Raw genomic sequence first — 16,597 nt, 5'->3', positions numbered from 1 at the left:
GAGCAGACACTTCTCCCTCCCACCGCCAGCTTCCCCCCGTGCAGCGCGGTGCCTCTTCACCACAGCCCCCCACCGTGGTTTAGCTCACGCTGGTCTGGCCAGGCCGCCAGCTTGCGGAAAAGCAGGCACTGAGTCAGCTGCAACACGCCTCGCCGTGCCATCTCCGAACAGCCCTGCTCTCCCCCTTCAAGTTATCTCCTGCTGTACAATCCAGCCCATAAACTGTTTTCCAAGCCCCTTTGTGCCTGTGCTCTTTGGTGGTCAGTGACCAGATGGGACAAGACGCAGAAGACAGTGCTTGCATCGGGCGTCGTCAGACAGACTGGCAGATAAATCTGCTGCAGGCCTTCTGCCTGTGTGCAGGGGGAGCACGAAGCGACATTTCAAGAAGCAACTGATTATTCCACATCTTTTAAACGTTTGGCAACGCAGACAGATTTTCTTCTTAGGGGCTGCATTTGAGTTTGATGGCAACACGCTAAGTCACAGTGGGAGCAAGCGTGAGGAAAGCAGCTGGGTGAGCGTGCACCACGGTGCCTGCACCAGCCCCTCTCCCCCCCGACAGGCAGGACAGAGATCCGGACACCAAGAGTCTTTCGCCAGCACTCGCTTTTGACCTTTATTCTGCAACCAGCATCACCTACTGACGGGGGGAGGGAGGTTACACGTCCCGCTTCTCACCACCCTCCTTTAGCCCCTTTCTTCTTTTTCTGCTGCTGCTTCTTCTTGGTGGCCGGGGCACCAGCGGGTTTTTGGTGCCTGGGAGGGACGACATTACTTGTGGCCGATACGGCGGCAGCACTGCCGGGCCGAGGGGAGGTAGGTGGGCTGCTGGCAGTCCTGCTGGCATCCCTGCGGGGAAGATGACAAAGAGGTACCATGTGGGTTCACAACCACCTGCAGGATGCGGCACCACTGCAGGAAGCCGACAGTGAAAAACAGCCACTGCCCCGTAAGACAGCATTAGGTAGCACTGCGTGTGGGAGGGCACTCACTCAAGGAGAGCTCAAACAAGCTTAAATAAGCTTCAACTTCTACAGCACGGCTGATGGATGATGGGAACACGTCTCAAAGGGCAGGCAATCACCTTCTAACTGATGCTCACTAGTGAAAGTCCTCAACAACAAAAGCAAGGCTAACTTTTGAAGAGACATGTGGCAGCTCACGCAACACAAGAAGCTTTTCAGGCCCCAGACTTAGGCAGTGCAAACCCAACCTCCTTTCTCTCTCCTTAACCAGAAAGGCATCCTTGTGCCAGCTCTCCTTGCAAACGCTGCTCCAGCCAACAGTGCCACAAAAGGCTTTTCATGCTTCTGTTTGAGACAGCTGTGTAAAGAGAAACTACCAGACAGCACCAGCAATTCCCTGCATTCCTATTATTTTAGAAGTACTTCCTTCTCTCAGATGCTCGTAAGTCACCATCTTGCTGTCAGGCCTCACACACAGTGGTAAATCCTGACTACAGCTGAAATAACCAGTGTCAACTTAGAAGGAAGTACAGTGTTTTCCCAAATCACAGCTAAGGGCTCTCCACCCACCAAAAGACTTGAAAGCAAATAGCTCGAGAGAAAGCACGCAAAATTCATCTCACCAAAGCTAAGAAAAGCACATTTTTAAAAGACTATGGGAATTTTATTTGCACCTTGCCACCTTCAAGCATGCCCATCGTATCATTCTGGTTTTCAGCGACCTACAGGAATCTCTGGAAAGGGCAGCTGGTAGAGGGTAGAAAGGGCAAAGTGCAGTCTCACTTGTGCTACCCATGGTTGGCGTGGTGACAGAGCCACAGGTAAGCAGCACAAACCCAGCCTTCCCAGCCACCCACGGGTGATTCCCCACACCACGCCCTGCAAAGAGGCTACTTACAGTTCAGAGGAGCCAGCTGTGGTTGAACCCTGAGTCCCCTTGCCGACCTGATCCTTCTTCTTGCCCTTCTTCCGTCCACGATAGTAGGAACGCTCTCGCATTGGGAGCCACCGCTCAGGGTCAGGAGTCACCTTGGGGTCGTAGTTCTTAGGCAGCTTTCCTGCAGAACATCCAGTGCCAGGAAATGAGACTGGGGCCAACGCGCTGGAGAGGCATCACCAAGGGATATGCAGGGGATGTCAGCAGCCAGGCAGCACGAAGAGCCCAGCAACCCACATCGCCCCATCAGCACGTTGCTCTCACTTCTGTGGAAAAACAGCTCAGCCAAACAGGCTATCATGAAGATCTGGGTTCACAGGGACCCAGTCCCAGCAAAGGGCTCCAGCTCCCGGGGAGCTGAAGGCTGGCTATGTGAAGAACCAATCTGATGAGCTCTCTGGAGCTGTGCTGTGTCAACCGCTAGGAAATGCAACTTACCCTTCTTTTTCTTCTTCTTCTTCTTCACATCCCCTTGTCTGAAAAGCAAGCAGGGAAACAGCCGCTGTGACACAGCACGGACATAGCAGACAAGTCAACTAAAAACTAGCTCTGGAAGAAGCTAAACCATACCCACTTCCCTCAAAACTTGGTCTGCTGCTACCTGAGGTTCTTTGCAGTTAAACAACAAGCTCCCCTTTCCACCAGCCTGCCTTCTACAGCAACGTTCCCACCACACCAAGTGTGGTTCCCATGCCACCCCAAAGAACAACTGCACCAGAGCTACAGCAGCCTGCTTTACCCTTGCTCCTTCTGCTGGCTGTCTCCAGCGAGCTTCCCAGCTTTCTTCCGAACATAGGTTGCTCCATGGGAGTTCTCCAGCGCATCAACATCTACTTTCAGAGACATGGTGTCCGAGGAAGGCAAGTGTTTGCTAAGACTGCAAGGGAAGAGTTCAGGAATGCAAACCAGCAAGCGAAAAGATAAACAACGAGGTTTGCCCAGGCAGCAACAGGCACCTTCAGCCTGAACAAATTCAGCCTGTTCGCAATGCAGACACCAGACTCCCACCAGCTTCCTGCACAAGCTGGGATGAGCTGCTTAATCACCATCTGCCTCATTTTCCCCTTCTTTGTTACAGAGACAGAAGTAGCAACTTCCTCTGAAAGCTGCTCAGGATGGCAAAAGCAGTATGCGAACCTGGTACTTTGGGTCAGCGAGAGCTTAGCTGTATTTGGTCGGGCACAGTCCTGCATTACTACCACAGGTTTAAGATTCCAACAGAAAAGACGGAGGAGCTCCTATTTTTGGTTGCACCTAGTCTTAAGTCATAAATTCTCAGAGAGGAGGAAGCCAAAGACAAAATGGTCCCGGGACCTTGCAGTAGTCAACCCAATTAGAGAAATAACGTGGCTCCAGGCAACTCGACCTGGATATGTAGCTGTTCTGGAGATGTTCCTTGCGTTTCTTCAGGCAAGAGCGGGTCCAAGTTCCCCACGCAGCTGAAATCCAAGGGAACAATGCCCAAACGCCTCTTTCTTTGCTCTGATACCACCATCAAAAGGATACACTTTAGCTTTTTCGGGGTCCACCAAGGAGTAGGCAGAGATGAGCTGTGCCAGAGTATGCACATCTTTTGGGTTTTGCCTTTGCAGGGAAGAAAGAAGAAAAGGTCCAAGTTACCAAGGTACAGACTCACCCCCGAAGACTGGTATCACCATGCAGTGCTTGCTGCTGCAGCACAGCTGCTGTCTGTGGGGATAGGCATGTCAGTCTGTGGTCTCCTCCAGAGCACGTCACCAAACATCACTGGTGGGGACAAAGGGAGGTGCAGGCATCTCCACAGTATCATGAAGCAGGCGATGAACGACAAAAATCCCCCAGGTCCCAGTAGCAAAGCCAAGTTAACAGTAGCTCAAAAAAAAAAAATCCCATCAAGTGCACAATAAAAACCAAAACCTAGACATCCACGGTATAGGTAGCACTACAAAAAAATTGTGAATCCCACTCCCCAAAGCAACCGTCACTTGCACACAAGAGGCCTCTGCGACAAGTCAACCAGGTTTTCAAGTGAACATCAGCTGTAGATCAAATGAATTACCCCTTCTCCTTCCAAAACATGGTTTTGCACTGGAGCCCCTGTGCAAAAGCAACTCTAAAGGACGACCCCCAGTCAACCAACATTGTCGGACACCGCCTGGTACCACACAACTTGCAGAGGTCTCTAGGTGGAGACCTCCTGCTCAGCAACCACCCTACTCACTTCCAGAGCTCCTCCAAGTCGCTGATTGCTTCCTTCTTCCTGCCATGCTTTAGTTTGAAGTTGGCAGCTTCCCTTATCAGCGACAAATGGACAGAAGACTTTGGCTGAAAGACAGAGCAGCCATAATTAGTTCCTCGTTACCACAGCATGGAGCCCAGCTTCAGCAGGCTTTAATGCCCGAGACCCACGCAAGAAGAACTGAGTTAGCACCCTGTCATGCAGAAAGTGGACCACCTTTGCACTCCAGGATGCGAAGCAGAACTGCACGGGACAAGGCAGCCTTCTGCTCCACTACGCTTTCTAATCAGGGAGCAGGCCCAATTGCTACATTTGGGCACCCGCTGCCGCCACTCTCCTAATCTGACAGGAGCTACTGCTCCCTGTTTGCAACACATCTGAAATAATGAAACAGGGATAAAACGAGTGCTCACAAAACAGGAGCTCACAGGTCTCCAAAATACCACCTGGATGAGCTGCTGGGGCCACGCATCAACAGGAAAAGCCCAATTGGACTAGCCAGCAAAGACTGAGACAAATCCCTGTGCATTAGCTCCTCCGGTCTGACTTGCCTGGAATTGCTGATACCACTGGATAGCCTGTGTGAAGACCTCGATTGCACTGTCAATGTCCTCTTCGTGACTGTACATTGTCACCAACGCAGACACCTGCAAACATTCAAGAGCAGCTTACAGCGGATCTTCACACAAGCTGTCTATAGCCAGAGAGTCAGCAGTTAAGTGACAGGATTTCCTAAATGCAGAGTCAAGGGCAGCTTTCTGCTCTGTCCCTACAAACCAGCTGTGGTAACAGGCAGGATGGCCAGGCAAGACCTTCCTACCCGGGTCCCTCCTAAAGAAATGTCCCCACCAATCTTTCTCCTATGACACAAGCTTAAGACTGCATTCACAGAAAGAACCTTCTTGTCTTGGCACTTTCTTTGCTTGCCACTGGACACAGTTTCACTACAAACCCTTTTTCTTCCCCCATTCTCTATCCCAAGAGCCATGGGGAAAAAAAAAAAAAAAAAGCAGTACTGAAGAGATGATACAGACATTATCTGCTTGCCTACACCCCAGTCACAACTAGAGGTGCCCCGGAGCAAGGAGCGGGTGTTGCTGACCACCTCTATAAATTACTGTGATGGTTCGCACTCGCACTTGGAACAGACCTACAACTGTCAGCCTCTGCACAAGATGCTTACGCTCTACACTTGAGCGTTTTCAAGGTCACCAAGCTTTTCCGAATACCAGATGTGCACGTGCGTGCAGACCAGGATGATGCTGTGGGGATGGAACACACGGCACTTTCTCCCTAATGCCTGTTGTCCTAAAGCTGCTTCAAAAACTTCCCAACAGTACATACCACGGAAGCAGCTACTCCAGCCACACTACGCAAGCAAAACCAGGCAACACGCAGGTCTGGGGGGATTATAAGAGAGTGGGAACACAGGCAGAGCGCATCTTTGCTGACAGGCAGAGTACTTCTGTGGCTAAGTTCAGGCCACCTGATGCACGTAATAATCCCACCTTTGTCCAAGACAAGGAAGATGGGCTCAAATTCCCTGCAGACATTCAGGTCAAGCAAAAGCCACAGGGCAGAGGCAACAAGGAGCAGGTAGTACAAAGCTGTGCTACAAGGGAAAAACCTCACACAGTTCAGACTGAGTTTTGCTTACCATACCAGGCTTGTGCTGCAGTTCTTCTATGCTCCTCAGGATCATGCAGGCTTTGGTGACACTGCCTAGCAGAGAGACAGGGAGGAACTTGCTCTGAGTGGCAGGGTAACACTTCACCCTGCCAGTGAACTACCAGCCAAGGTCAAGCAATGGGGATGTAACGATCCCCCTCTCAGAACATCTGCCCCACTGCCAGGAGTAAAGGACAGGCCTCCACACAAAAGACCTTTCTGCCCTCACCACATCCCACAAGGTTTCAGGAGCAAGCTTTCACAAGCATGGTCTTCTCTTCCACAACCAACTCTGTGCTGCCCAGCTGTATACAGGAATGGCACCACCAGGGAGCCCCACACTGATCCCAAGACCCTCCTGCCCTGGAACAGATTCAGCCCTGTTTTTCACAAAGACTGTGGGCATCTCTGCCAGGGATCTGTGCAGCCTGGACACCCAGACACTAAGCTATGAGTGTTATCCTGCCATAGCCAGATACGTATAGAATACCCCACTGAAAGCATCTCTGCTCTGCACCCCTGTCACAACAGTGACGGCAGCAAAGATTGCCCTAAAGCCTGCTTTTCTCACCCTTTGTACCACTGTCATGTGTAGACACTTCCCAACAAAGGAGGACACTGGATACCTTGCGCGATCTTCAGCTGGGCCATCGTCAGCTTGATCTCAGCTGCATTGGCAGGGTGCTGGTCTGCAAAGTCCTGACAGTCAGAGGAAAGAACAATTCAACATGTGCGTGGGCACCAGGCTGCTGCTCTGGTGAATCATATCTCATGCTCAGCCACAGCAAGCTGGCAAGAGCCAAAGGGAGCTTTCCAGCACAGGCAGGCTTCAGCACACAGCAGAGAAGGACCCCAAAGTGTGCCAATGGCCCATCGCTCTCACGGATCTCCACCCCAGGCAACTCATTCCCTCCATAAAGGAGGCTGTTGCAAACAGCCTGCAAGCAGAGTAGCAGAGTCCACTGCTTACCCTAGAAGTCTACTACAGCTTCCTAAGCATAAAAATCAGAGGTGCAAGGGAACTCCTTCCCCCTAAAAGCAGCATTGTTCAGTTAGGTGTTAATGCTTTCCAGCAGCATTAAACCAAATCAAAATAAGCACAGTCAGATACTCCTGGAAATTTAAACCAGACAAAACAAACTAAGGGAAACGGCACACAAGAACGCAAAGCACAAGTTTCAAACGGTGCTTGGCCAAAGGAGTACTTTCTCTCAACCTACCTGCAGAAGTCCTACGGCCTTCGCATGCTGCTTCTCGCGACACAGTTGGGCTGCCTGGATCAGCACAGGGAGCAGATGCTCAGGACTCTGCGACTGCAGGCTTGCCGACAGCTTGCGGCACTGATCTGCCTGAGGAGTGGGAAGAGAGATTACACTTTTCTCAACCTCTGCAAGCGTTTAATGCAGGGCTAACATACCACTAATATCTAAACAGAGATGCTAGTGATGGTTTCCCCAAAATGGGTACACAGAAGCAAGCACAAGTCCTCCCAGTATCACTTCACATGCATTTAAGAATTCCACACACCCCTTCTGTCTTCTAGATATCTCCACACTGTCCTCCCTACAGCAACACGCAAGTCACTGCACAACTGGCTGTCTGTTCTTCTAAGGATGATTTTTTTTTTTTTTCCTCCTCACTTATGTGCCTACACCAAGTGGTCTCATCTTCCGACACAGAACAGCTGCGTATCCATTTTTGCCTAGTCAAACTCTGCTGGAGCAAATCTGTAGCTACTTACTGCAGACCAGTTTCCCCTACCTGGTTAGTGTACATTGCCAGCAAAGCTTTGTTGAATTCGATCGCCTGGAGCTGTTTCTTGGAGAGTTTATGCTCAACGCCTTCTGCATTGGTCAGCTTCACCTTTTTCTTCGAGTCAAAGACATTTTGGTCCTGGGGAAATCACACATCACGAGAAGATTTCACTACATTCCTTGAAAAAGAAAAAGTCTCTGGGTCTGCGATTTAACTACTGCTCAGGAAAAAGTCTTTCCTGGTTATCTCCCTTCTCTCCACAGAAGCAGAGAAGCAGGCTGAGTAACTGCACCGAAAGCAGCGAGGTAATTCTCTACCTTGTTAATTGTGATGATGTTATTTGCAATGACAGCAAGCAGTCCTACATCTGTTGGCCTGCAGACAAGAAAAGTAGAAAGCACATTGTTATTAAACAGTGGTCTCTCTACAGATGGAAGACTGAGCACTTGTTTTAGAAAAGCTTACTTCAACTTGATTATTTGATTGTAGAGCTGTAACGCATCGTCTGTACGACCCTGCAGTTGCATGATATACGCCATCTGACCATGAATAATAGCCAGTTCAGCCTCAATGTCTTCCTCTGTCACATCCTGAAGGAAAATCAAGGCAAAAAGAAAAAAAAGCTGCCATCTCACCTCTGTGTCCCTGGCCTCAGCGTTCTGCTGGAAAATGTCTATGAGCTCTCTTGGGCAGTATTAGCAGCAAATACCCCAGCTACTACTGGTGAAGGTTGTAGCCACAGCACAAATACAGGCACATCTGGATTAAACCAGGAGAAAAGAAAGCTTCACCTGCTCTTGCAAGAATCTGGAGATACCTTTGACTTGTGCGCTGAATGTGCTCCTCTGCTTGAGCCGACGACAGCATTCACGAATCTCCTACACTTCCCACCACCCACTCAGTGTGTTCATCCATAGCAGCGGTGGGTCACAGCGAGGTTTCAGACAACCCGTACCTGTCCTGCCTGCACCAGCATAGGCAACCGTGCAAGGAGCACAGCAGCAACCAGTCTGCAGTGTCAGCTACCCTTCTGCAACAGCCCTGACTGCTGCCCCGGCAGCAGGAGCAAGTCTTGCTGGGGTAATACCGCACAGCAGCTTTGGCTCTCATCCGGCTATCTGCCGTACACTTCGTGACTGCACCCTCATTCACGCTGCTGCAAAGCGAATGCTTCCCAGAACAACATCAGGAACTTACAGAGTCTTCTGACAGCGACTGGCGGCACAGCTCTAGAAGTAAACACAAATTGAAGAACACAATTTTAGAAGGCTTTAGAGGGAAAAATAATAGCCTAGAAGCATGGGGAAACACAGTTTTTTCCTGAAACTTTTGCAGCGTTACAAGGGCACATCAGACTACAAGTCTGATGATTGATGGGACTGAACATGAGGGAGTAGACTAGATGATGCAGAAGAAATATCAAATGCACAGGAGATACTGTGCCTCCCAGAGCTGCCCTCTGAGAGCAGTCACAAACTCATCTTCTCTCCTGAGCAAATTGCCTTAAACCTAGCTCCTGATCTTTTCCATAGGGATCACTCGGCCGCAACTGCTCACCACCCTGGGAGTTGTTTTAAGTGCTGCCAGCAGGCAATATTCAGATGACACCACTTTTTACGGGGCAGCAATCCCATCAGTTTTCAGTACACATACCAGTCACTTCTTAACTTTCTCATATACCTCACCAGAACATCACCAGTTTTGCTCTCCGAAGAACTACTATCACAGCACACAGGCTCAAATTATACACGCTTAATAAATCGGTTGTGTGGGAGAGCTGCTATTCTATCATCAAAATCGGGACAGACTGACCTATTTATCTGCAAGAGCAATTAGATCAGCAAAAATAATTCTGTCTAATTCTCCTCCCAGCCTTTTTTTTTTTTTTTCAAACACACACAAAATCACTCTTCCACCCCACAGAAAAAAAATCCCCTTTGCAAAAAAGCTCATTTATTGGCTTATACTAACATCATACCTAATTCATACCATGAAGTATTTTTGGTTTTTATAGTATATGTTTATATAAATACATACACTAACAAAACCAGGAGTTAGAAAGATAAACCATCTCATGCTTACGAGATGACACTCCTGTCTACTCCCTACTTCAAAAACTGCTCAGAGGTACTGAACACCCATCAGGGGGCTGTAAGAGAGCCAGGAGATGGCACATGCCACATGGCTCTGGAAAAGAGCTGCAGAGGAACATTTCTACAAGAAACCAGTTGCTTCAAGAACCATATGGAAACTTACAACAAATCCTGCTGCTGCTCTGCTTTTAGATTTTTAAGACCTCTTTCCCTCCAATTAAGTGTGTCTATAGAGAGCAAGTAACTACTTCTATCACAGAAAGCTTCCCTCTCACCTCACCACGTTTTTACCTTCTGCTTTCTGTAGTTTTTTCATTGCTTCATTCAACTTTCCTTGTCCAATCAATGCACAGGCACTGTTATAACACAACTCATAGGTAGCTTCTCGAAGGCCCAAGTCCTCCTAGCATGGAAAGAAAATGTAACACTGCATAAATACCAACTGATCTATACATACAGATTTGACAGGCAACAGACACAAACTACAGTCTTCATGTACACTCAAACTATTCCTTACAAAATAAATTTAGAGGCAATTTTAAAAGGGCACACACCTGGCAAGTAAGTCACAGTGCAAAGGATCTTCCCTCACACTGCACAATGAAGTCAGAGGCAACTGACACGGCAGCAACAAAACTCCAGCCTGAACTTGGGGACTACTTAGGCTGCTGAAAGAGGGCAGATAAGAACTGCTACTCTAGAGAACTAGAAAGAGGATCCACAGCACTGAACAGAAATATGAGCATGCTGTGCACAGCTACAAAGATTTCTGAAAAAAATGGGAACATGACAATCTGCAGTGTTCATTAACAAAGACATTCCCAAGCACGGCTGGGTGATCCAGACAGTTAGCTTTACCCTGGGCAAGATGGTAATGAGACAGAGGAAGGTGTTCCTCACCTCAGCTGTTCTGCCTAACACAGGCTCAGAGCACTTCCTGCTCTGCTGTGACACCTACTAACATGAGTCTCCCAGAGATCAAGGGTGAAGTATAACTCAGGAACAGTAACAGTGTTTACTCCTCCACACAGGGGAAACCACCACGTGATCTTCCATACACTCAGAAGTCATTAAAAGACAGGAACGTATTTCTACCCTGTTAAATATCAGTGATTCCATACCCTTTACTCCTCGGGTCACACACACAGAGGCTTACTTACCGGCATCACCTTCTCCCAGGTGCTTTGTGCTGCCACAACAGCAGAGAGGTTGGTTTTTCTCTCTTCCTCGTACTCATCCTGGGAGTTGCGGATGAGATCCCTGTACGCAGCCAGACAATCATCGTAACGCTCCAACCTGTACAACTGAGAAAGCGAAGGAATTAGCCTTCAGAACAGTATTTCCCTGTGTATGCTAGAAACTACAGCCTCCTTCCTCCCTCCCCATGGGCTGGCAGCAGCACAGCATCATCTGGTTTAAGCTGGACGTTACTAACATTTGCATCTACCTTTAAGGGCAAGCTTTACAGATTACATTTGCAAGGACTCAAGCAATGACACCAGATACCTACACACAAACAGCACAGTTCTTACTTCTAAAACAGCTTCTTTAAAAGCAGCAGCTTACACAGTTTTGTCCTCAAACAGCCTTTTTCCAGATTAGGTCATCTCTCTATGAGAGAGATTACATGAATGGTCTTTCCCGCAGCTGAGAGAAGACAGCCAATTCTTCACAAAACTCTTCTGATCAACCAGGGAAACACCAGAGAAGCAGCGCAAATGCTTTTCTGCTTCAATTCTAATGCCTGACACGCCAGGTCCCGCAAACCACCACTGGTCAGGTATCTAACGCAAGCAGATGGCTCAACCTCAAATCAACCTCATCAGCTCTCTTCCACCCTCCATCCCCTTGGCCAGACAGCCACTATCAGGCCGGACCCAGTAAGGGAGAGGAAGTCAAACACACATCGCTTTGGTTCCATGGCAGTAAGACGACGACTTTGCCTCCAGCATCGGGTGACTGAAGCTCCACAGAAGTTGGAGGAGTGGGAAAACCATACCTCTCCTTACCTTCAAGACAGAGAAGGAAATTCTGTCCCCATACTTGCCCCACATTAGAGGGGAGACAAGGCATCCAGCATACGAAACCCCCGCCAGGAAGAAAAGCTTGTAATTACCACTTGTCCATAAAGCTCCTTCAGTTTGTCTGTCTGCTGACTGGCACTCTGAATGGTCTTGAGAGCGTTCTCAATACGATTCAACCTGTATTCACAGTATGCCTTCTCAAAGGCAATAACGTCACTGCAAGGACAAGACAGAGGCTGACAGCACGCATGGTAGTCTTCAATTGACAGCACTCACCCACTAACGCCCTTGTTTCAGCAGCCCTAATTAGTCACAGACTGCTACATTCCCAAAGAGCAAACACCAGAGGTGAGCACATGATCCCAGCTTACTGAATTATGTATCTGTTCAGCGCTGAAAATATCTTAAACCTACTTTGTGTTCAACAGAGAAGGAATATCAAAACTTCACCTGAAAGAAGAGTTTCTCTTTTCAGGTGTTCCCAGACACATGGCATTTCAAATTCCCCCCACCCCCCGCCTCCTGCTGATCATGTGAATCAAATGCTTAAAGGTAAAACAATACCAAACCTCATTATGTGTCTCCTCCTTAAGGAGCAGGCGTTATCATTCCAGCGAAAGATTGTTACTGCAAACAACTGACTCGCACAGAGAAGGGAAGTGGTATAAAGCACAATCCCTCTTATAGTCTGATACTAAGCCAGCAGTAACATTAACCTATTCTGAAACATCAGCGCAGCAGAACTGCAGCAAAAGGGTTTTCTGATGTTAACACAAAACTGGCTTCAAAGCAAGCTCACACCAACAGGGAAGCATTATCAAACAAGCAGAGCCTTGAACGCTCCGTTCCACCTACCCCAAGTTATCACTAAGGCCAAAGGAAAATTAATCAGTGATTCCCTTAGTTCATCACTGGTGCCACTTGTCACCAGCTATTTCTTCGCCTATTTAAAATAATCTCAGTTCAGATGAGTATTAAGGGAGTCTGAAAACAAACGAATGGCACGAAGAATTAAAGCAAAGGAGGGGGCCAGCCTCAGTCCAGGACAGGACAACTTCAAGACAAAGCAAGAACCACCATTTCCCTGTTCTGCAAGATGCAGAGACAGACACGCAGTGGAGCCAAGCTAAAGAAACTACAGGGACAACTCTGAAGCCAGTTGAATTTAAAGAAATTACTCCTCCTCCTTGCCATATATTAAAAAAAAAACCAAACAAAAAACCTTAAATTAAGCCCCTTCCATCCCAGAAAAGAAAGAATTTGTGAATAAGCTAACTATGTTTTTTTCAGACGTGAATATAAATGAGGGTGTGTTTAACCGGACTGATACTACAAGACACTTTTCCAGAAAATTCCTTAACAAGAGCAGCATCTGAAGTACAAGAACTGCCTGGCAGCAAAATTTTGGGGGAGCAATTTTCATGCTGGTTGATGCACAAAGAGCATCTTTATTAGGAAGAAAATGAGAGTCTGCTTAACAGCACAAACAGGAAGGTCGACCTGTTCTCAAACACAAGTTGTCTCCCAGGTCCCGATTTTGAGAACAAAGGGCTTGCACAGCCCCACACACCGAAGCAGTACCTTCAGGCTGGCAAGGAAAAGGACACCAAGGAGCAGCATGATGAGAGACCCAAGCACAGCTAACAGCTCGCTGCTACTTGCAACGGCTTCTCCCTTCTCTCTTTACCCCCCAGATCCGTTCTTTTCCCTGGTACCAGCTATGGTGCTCAACCACTTCACCAAGCAGAATCGACTCACAGAGGTGGCTGAAAACTACAGTAGGGACAATCCCTTCAACAGTAACAGCAGGGTATCAGCCTGTCTCAAACTCATCCAGACCACCTCATACATCCACAGCAGATCGGTGTTTCACCAAGAAGCCTCAATCCTGATGGCTCTCGGCACCTCCCGCTCTTTATTTTGCTGCCCGTTAGTCCCCTCCTGAAGCTGCAGCAGCTTCTCAAGGACCTGCCATTTCGTATTTTGTAGAGCACAGCAAAACGCAACTCACCTGGTTAACACCTTTGTGTGGGTGTTGATCACGCCAAGGGCCTCCTTGAAGTTCCCGTTCTGGATGAGACACACTACTTTACACTGAAGCGCAGTCACATCGTCTTTGCTAATCTGCAGTACTGGAGGAGAAACCAGTTTCAGCACAACGACCTAACTCGTTACCAGACACGCTACGGCTCCGTAAGAGCCATCTGTTGTTACAGTTGCAAAAACCCATCACAGAGAGCAGTCATGTCAATTTTAAAGGGTCCTGGCATGGCTTGCCTTGGCTCAGATCACGAAACAAACCCTGCCAGGACAAAAGAGGCCAGTGTAAAGACTGGACTCGCCCAAAGCGACCGCCGCGCTAACCTGCCTGGAACAGAGCTGCACCAAAACTGTTCAAAAAACGTGCAGATGTGGCACTTGAGGACACGGCTTAGCAGCCATGGTGGTGCTGGGGCGACGGTTGGACTTGACGATCTCAGAGGTCTTCTCCAACCTTACCGATCCCATGATCCAGCGGAGCTGTACACCGCTGGACAAGCCCCTCACCAGCACTTCGCTTCCAGGCAGAGGGCACAGCGCCAGAGCCCAGACGCCACGCAAAGCGCGCCCGGGGAGAAGCACACCCAACCCATGAGAACGGCAGGGCCGAGGCGGGCAGCCCCCTCGCACCCCAGCGCCGGGGCGGCGAACGGCGGCGGGAGGCGGCCAGGGAGGGGCGGGAGGGAGACGCGGGCGCCGGTGTTTGGCGTTCCCACGCCACCCGCCCACCAGAGACGAGTCCCGGCGCCCGGCGAGGGGCCGCACCGTGCGGCCTGCTGCTGCCGCCGACCCCGTGCCGGACGCCGAGCTACCGAAACACCGCGTCCCAGCGCGGGCCCTCGGTCCCAGGCGAGTCGGCCGGCCGGGCCTCCCCTTCCCGGGGGAAAAGCTCTCCGTCCTCCCGCCGCCGGAACACCCGCGGGCAGGCCCGGCCCACGGCGGGAGCGCGGCCTAGGCGCCGGCCCCGCTCCGCTCCCCCGCCCGCCTCGGCCTCCCGCGCTCCCCGCGCTCCCCCCGGCCCGGCGGGCAGCCCGCAGGCCGGAACCCCCGCGCTCCGCCCGCACGCCGCTTCCCCCGGCGGCGGGCGCTCACTCACTCTTGTTAACGGACTTGAGGGCGCGGGCGAAGTCGCCGTTCTGGCCGCAGCGGTTCACCTCGCTCCACAGCGCCGCCACCCCCGCGCCGCCCGCCGCCGCCGCCGCCATCTTGGAACCGGGGGGAGAAACGCGTCGGGGAGCGGGGCGGGCGGCTGCTCCGGAAGCGGAAGGGCCGCGCTCTCGGGCCGCCACGTCGGCAAGGGCCGCGCGGGGCCCCGCCCCCGGCCCCCCGCCCCCGGCCCCGCCCCCGCCGTGGCGCCCAGTTCGCCCCATTCGCCGAGCAGCATGCTCCCTGCCCGGGAAAGGGGCAGCTCCCGCCGGCCGGGCCGCGCAGAGCCGCGTCCCGCCCGGCCGGGGGCGCTGCCGGGGAGGGGGCGGCCGCAGCCCCACCGCCGAGAGCTCCCTCCCGGGCTGCGACCGAAACCCGCCCGCAGCCGCCGCCAGTGGTGTGACTGCAAAACTTCACCAACTTCTTTCTTCCCTTAGAATAAACTATAAAAAAAAAGGGCGAACAGATGGGGCCAAAGTGAGTGTGTGCGGGGAGGGGCAGGCAAGGGGGTGATTGCCCCCCCGAAAAGGGGATTTTCTGCCAATTCCCATGACTCTCTTCTGCTAACAGACTGCCATCGGTTTTAGGAACACCGTGGGTGTTTACAAACATGACAAAGGCTGGGGGGGTAACAGAAATAATGAAGCTGTAAATACGTCAGAGGGCAAAGGTGGCTCTCACCTCATGTGATGGAATCACAGGATCGCTGGGTTGGAAAAGACCCTGAAGCGCACCGAGTCCGACCGCAAACCGAACGCTGCCACGTCCACCATGAAACCACGTCCACCACGAAACCACGTCCCCAGCACCACGTCTACGCGTCTTTTAAACACCCCCAGGGACGACTGCACCACTGCCCCGGGCAGCCTGTGCCAGTGCTTGACAGCTCTCCTGGTGAAGAAATGTTTCCTAATATCCAACCTAAACCTCCCCGGCGCAACATACCAGAATCTGCGCCTAAAACACGAACTGAAGACAAACTGCAGGCGTGAGGTACGACCAGCAAAGCCAGCTCGGTGCAACTAGCACCGCGCTGGACGATCGAGCCTCTTTTCACAGAGCAGTCCAAGGGGAAGGACACGAATACTCACTCTGAAGGACCACTGAGTAATTTGGTGGCATCTTTTCAGCAGGAATGACAACCACATTAAAAAAACAATTATTTAAACAAAATACTCTTTTATTAGAGTATTTTTGATTAAACATACAGAACTCAAGATTTCTATTTAAAATTTTTATAATTCAAAGTTTTTCCCTCTGGAAGGACGGCCACGCTATCTCAGCACATATTCTGTGGAAGGATCATACCTCTCATGTGTCTAGCTCAGAAACCAGAGCAACACTGCGCGTACTCGCTGTGCAAGCAAAGGAAGTGACGCTGTAACGCAATTAACACAGAAAACGCACCGCCAGCGCACACACGGTCAGTTCTGTGGCCAGTGACCCAGAGAGCGGCATCACATCGAGAGCAGGCTTAGCAGCACGGGAATGAAAAAGAAAACCGGTTCCTGACCACAGAAAAAGGAGTCAGAGATTTGCTCAAGTCCTAAGCATTCCTCCTTCGCAACGACCGCAGAGTGCCGCAAATCTAGCCACGGCTTTGGCAGCTTTTCCGAAGCGTCCGTCGTGCTGGGGGCAGGGATGCAGAGGTCTCGCTGACAAAGGTGATGGAACGAGCGATTCTACAGCCCCTCCACACCTCCGAACGTCCCCATCACAGTCCGGTGAAGCACTTGCTTACGGCTGAA

The 16,597-nt window shown here is 50.7% G+C and overlaps 1 protein-coding gene across 1 annotated transcript; it reads right to left on the bottom strand.

Moving 5' to 3' along the window:
* Positions 1 to 591: 591 nt before the first annotated feature.
* On the bottom strand, positions 592 to 14,994 carry SRP72 (signal recognition particle 72). The gene is made up of 19 exons (XM_075421534.1): positions 14,800 to 14,994; positions 13,675 to 13,795; positions 11,756 to 11,879; positions 10,800 to 10,943; positions 9,931 to 10,042; positions 8,744 to 8,775; positions 8,012 to 8,136; positions 7,864 to 7,921; positions 7,553 to 7,684; positions 7,012 to 7,140; positions 6,418 to 6,490; positions 5,781 to 5,845; positions 4,675 to 4,770; positions 4,106 to 4,209; positions 3,412 to 3,489; positions 2,645 to 2,782; positions 2,344 to 2,381; positions 1,867 to 2,026; positions 592 to 852 (listed from the first exon to the last, which is right to left on the bottom strand). Exons 1-19 carry the CDS (start codon positions 14,906 to 14,908, stop codon positions 678 to 680), a joined length of 2,013 nt encoding a protein of 670 aa, XP_075277649.1. The 5' UTR covers positions 14,909 to 14,994; the 3' UTR covers positions 592 to 677.
* Between the last annotated feature and the right edge of the window lie 1,603 nt (positions 14,995 to 16,597).

Source organism: Opisthocomus hoazin, chromosome 5, assembly GCF_030867145.1.
Source record: "Opisthocomus hoazin isolate bOpiHoa1 chromosome 5, bOpiHoa1.hap1, whole genome shotgun sequence".
Classification (NCBI taxonomy): Eukaryota; Metazoa; Chordata; class Aves; order Opisthocomiformes; family Opisthocomidae; genus Opisthocomus; species Opisthocomus hoazin.
This window is presented reverse-complemented; position numbering and strand designations above follow the sequence as displayed.

Excerpts from the sequence above, each read along its gene's own strand:
- SRP72 (XM_075421534.1), bottom strand. The coding sequence starts at position 14,908 with ATGGCGGCGGCGGCGGCGGGCGGCGCGGGGGTGGCGGCGCTGTGGAGC. Across the intron at positions 10,944-11,755 it reads AGGAGCTTTATGGACAAGTG|TTGTACAGGTTGGAGCGTTA; the intron begins GTAATTACAAGC and ends TCGCTTTCTCAG. Across the intron at positions 6,491-7,011 it reads AGGCCGTAGGACTTCTGCAG|GACTTTGCAGACCAGCACCC; the intron begins GTAGGTTGAGAG and ends TCTGACTGTCAG.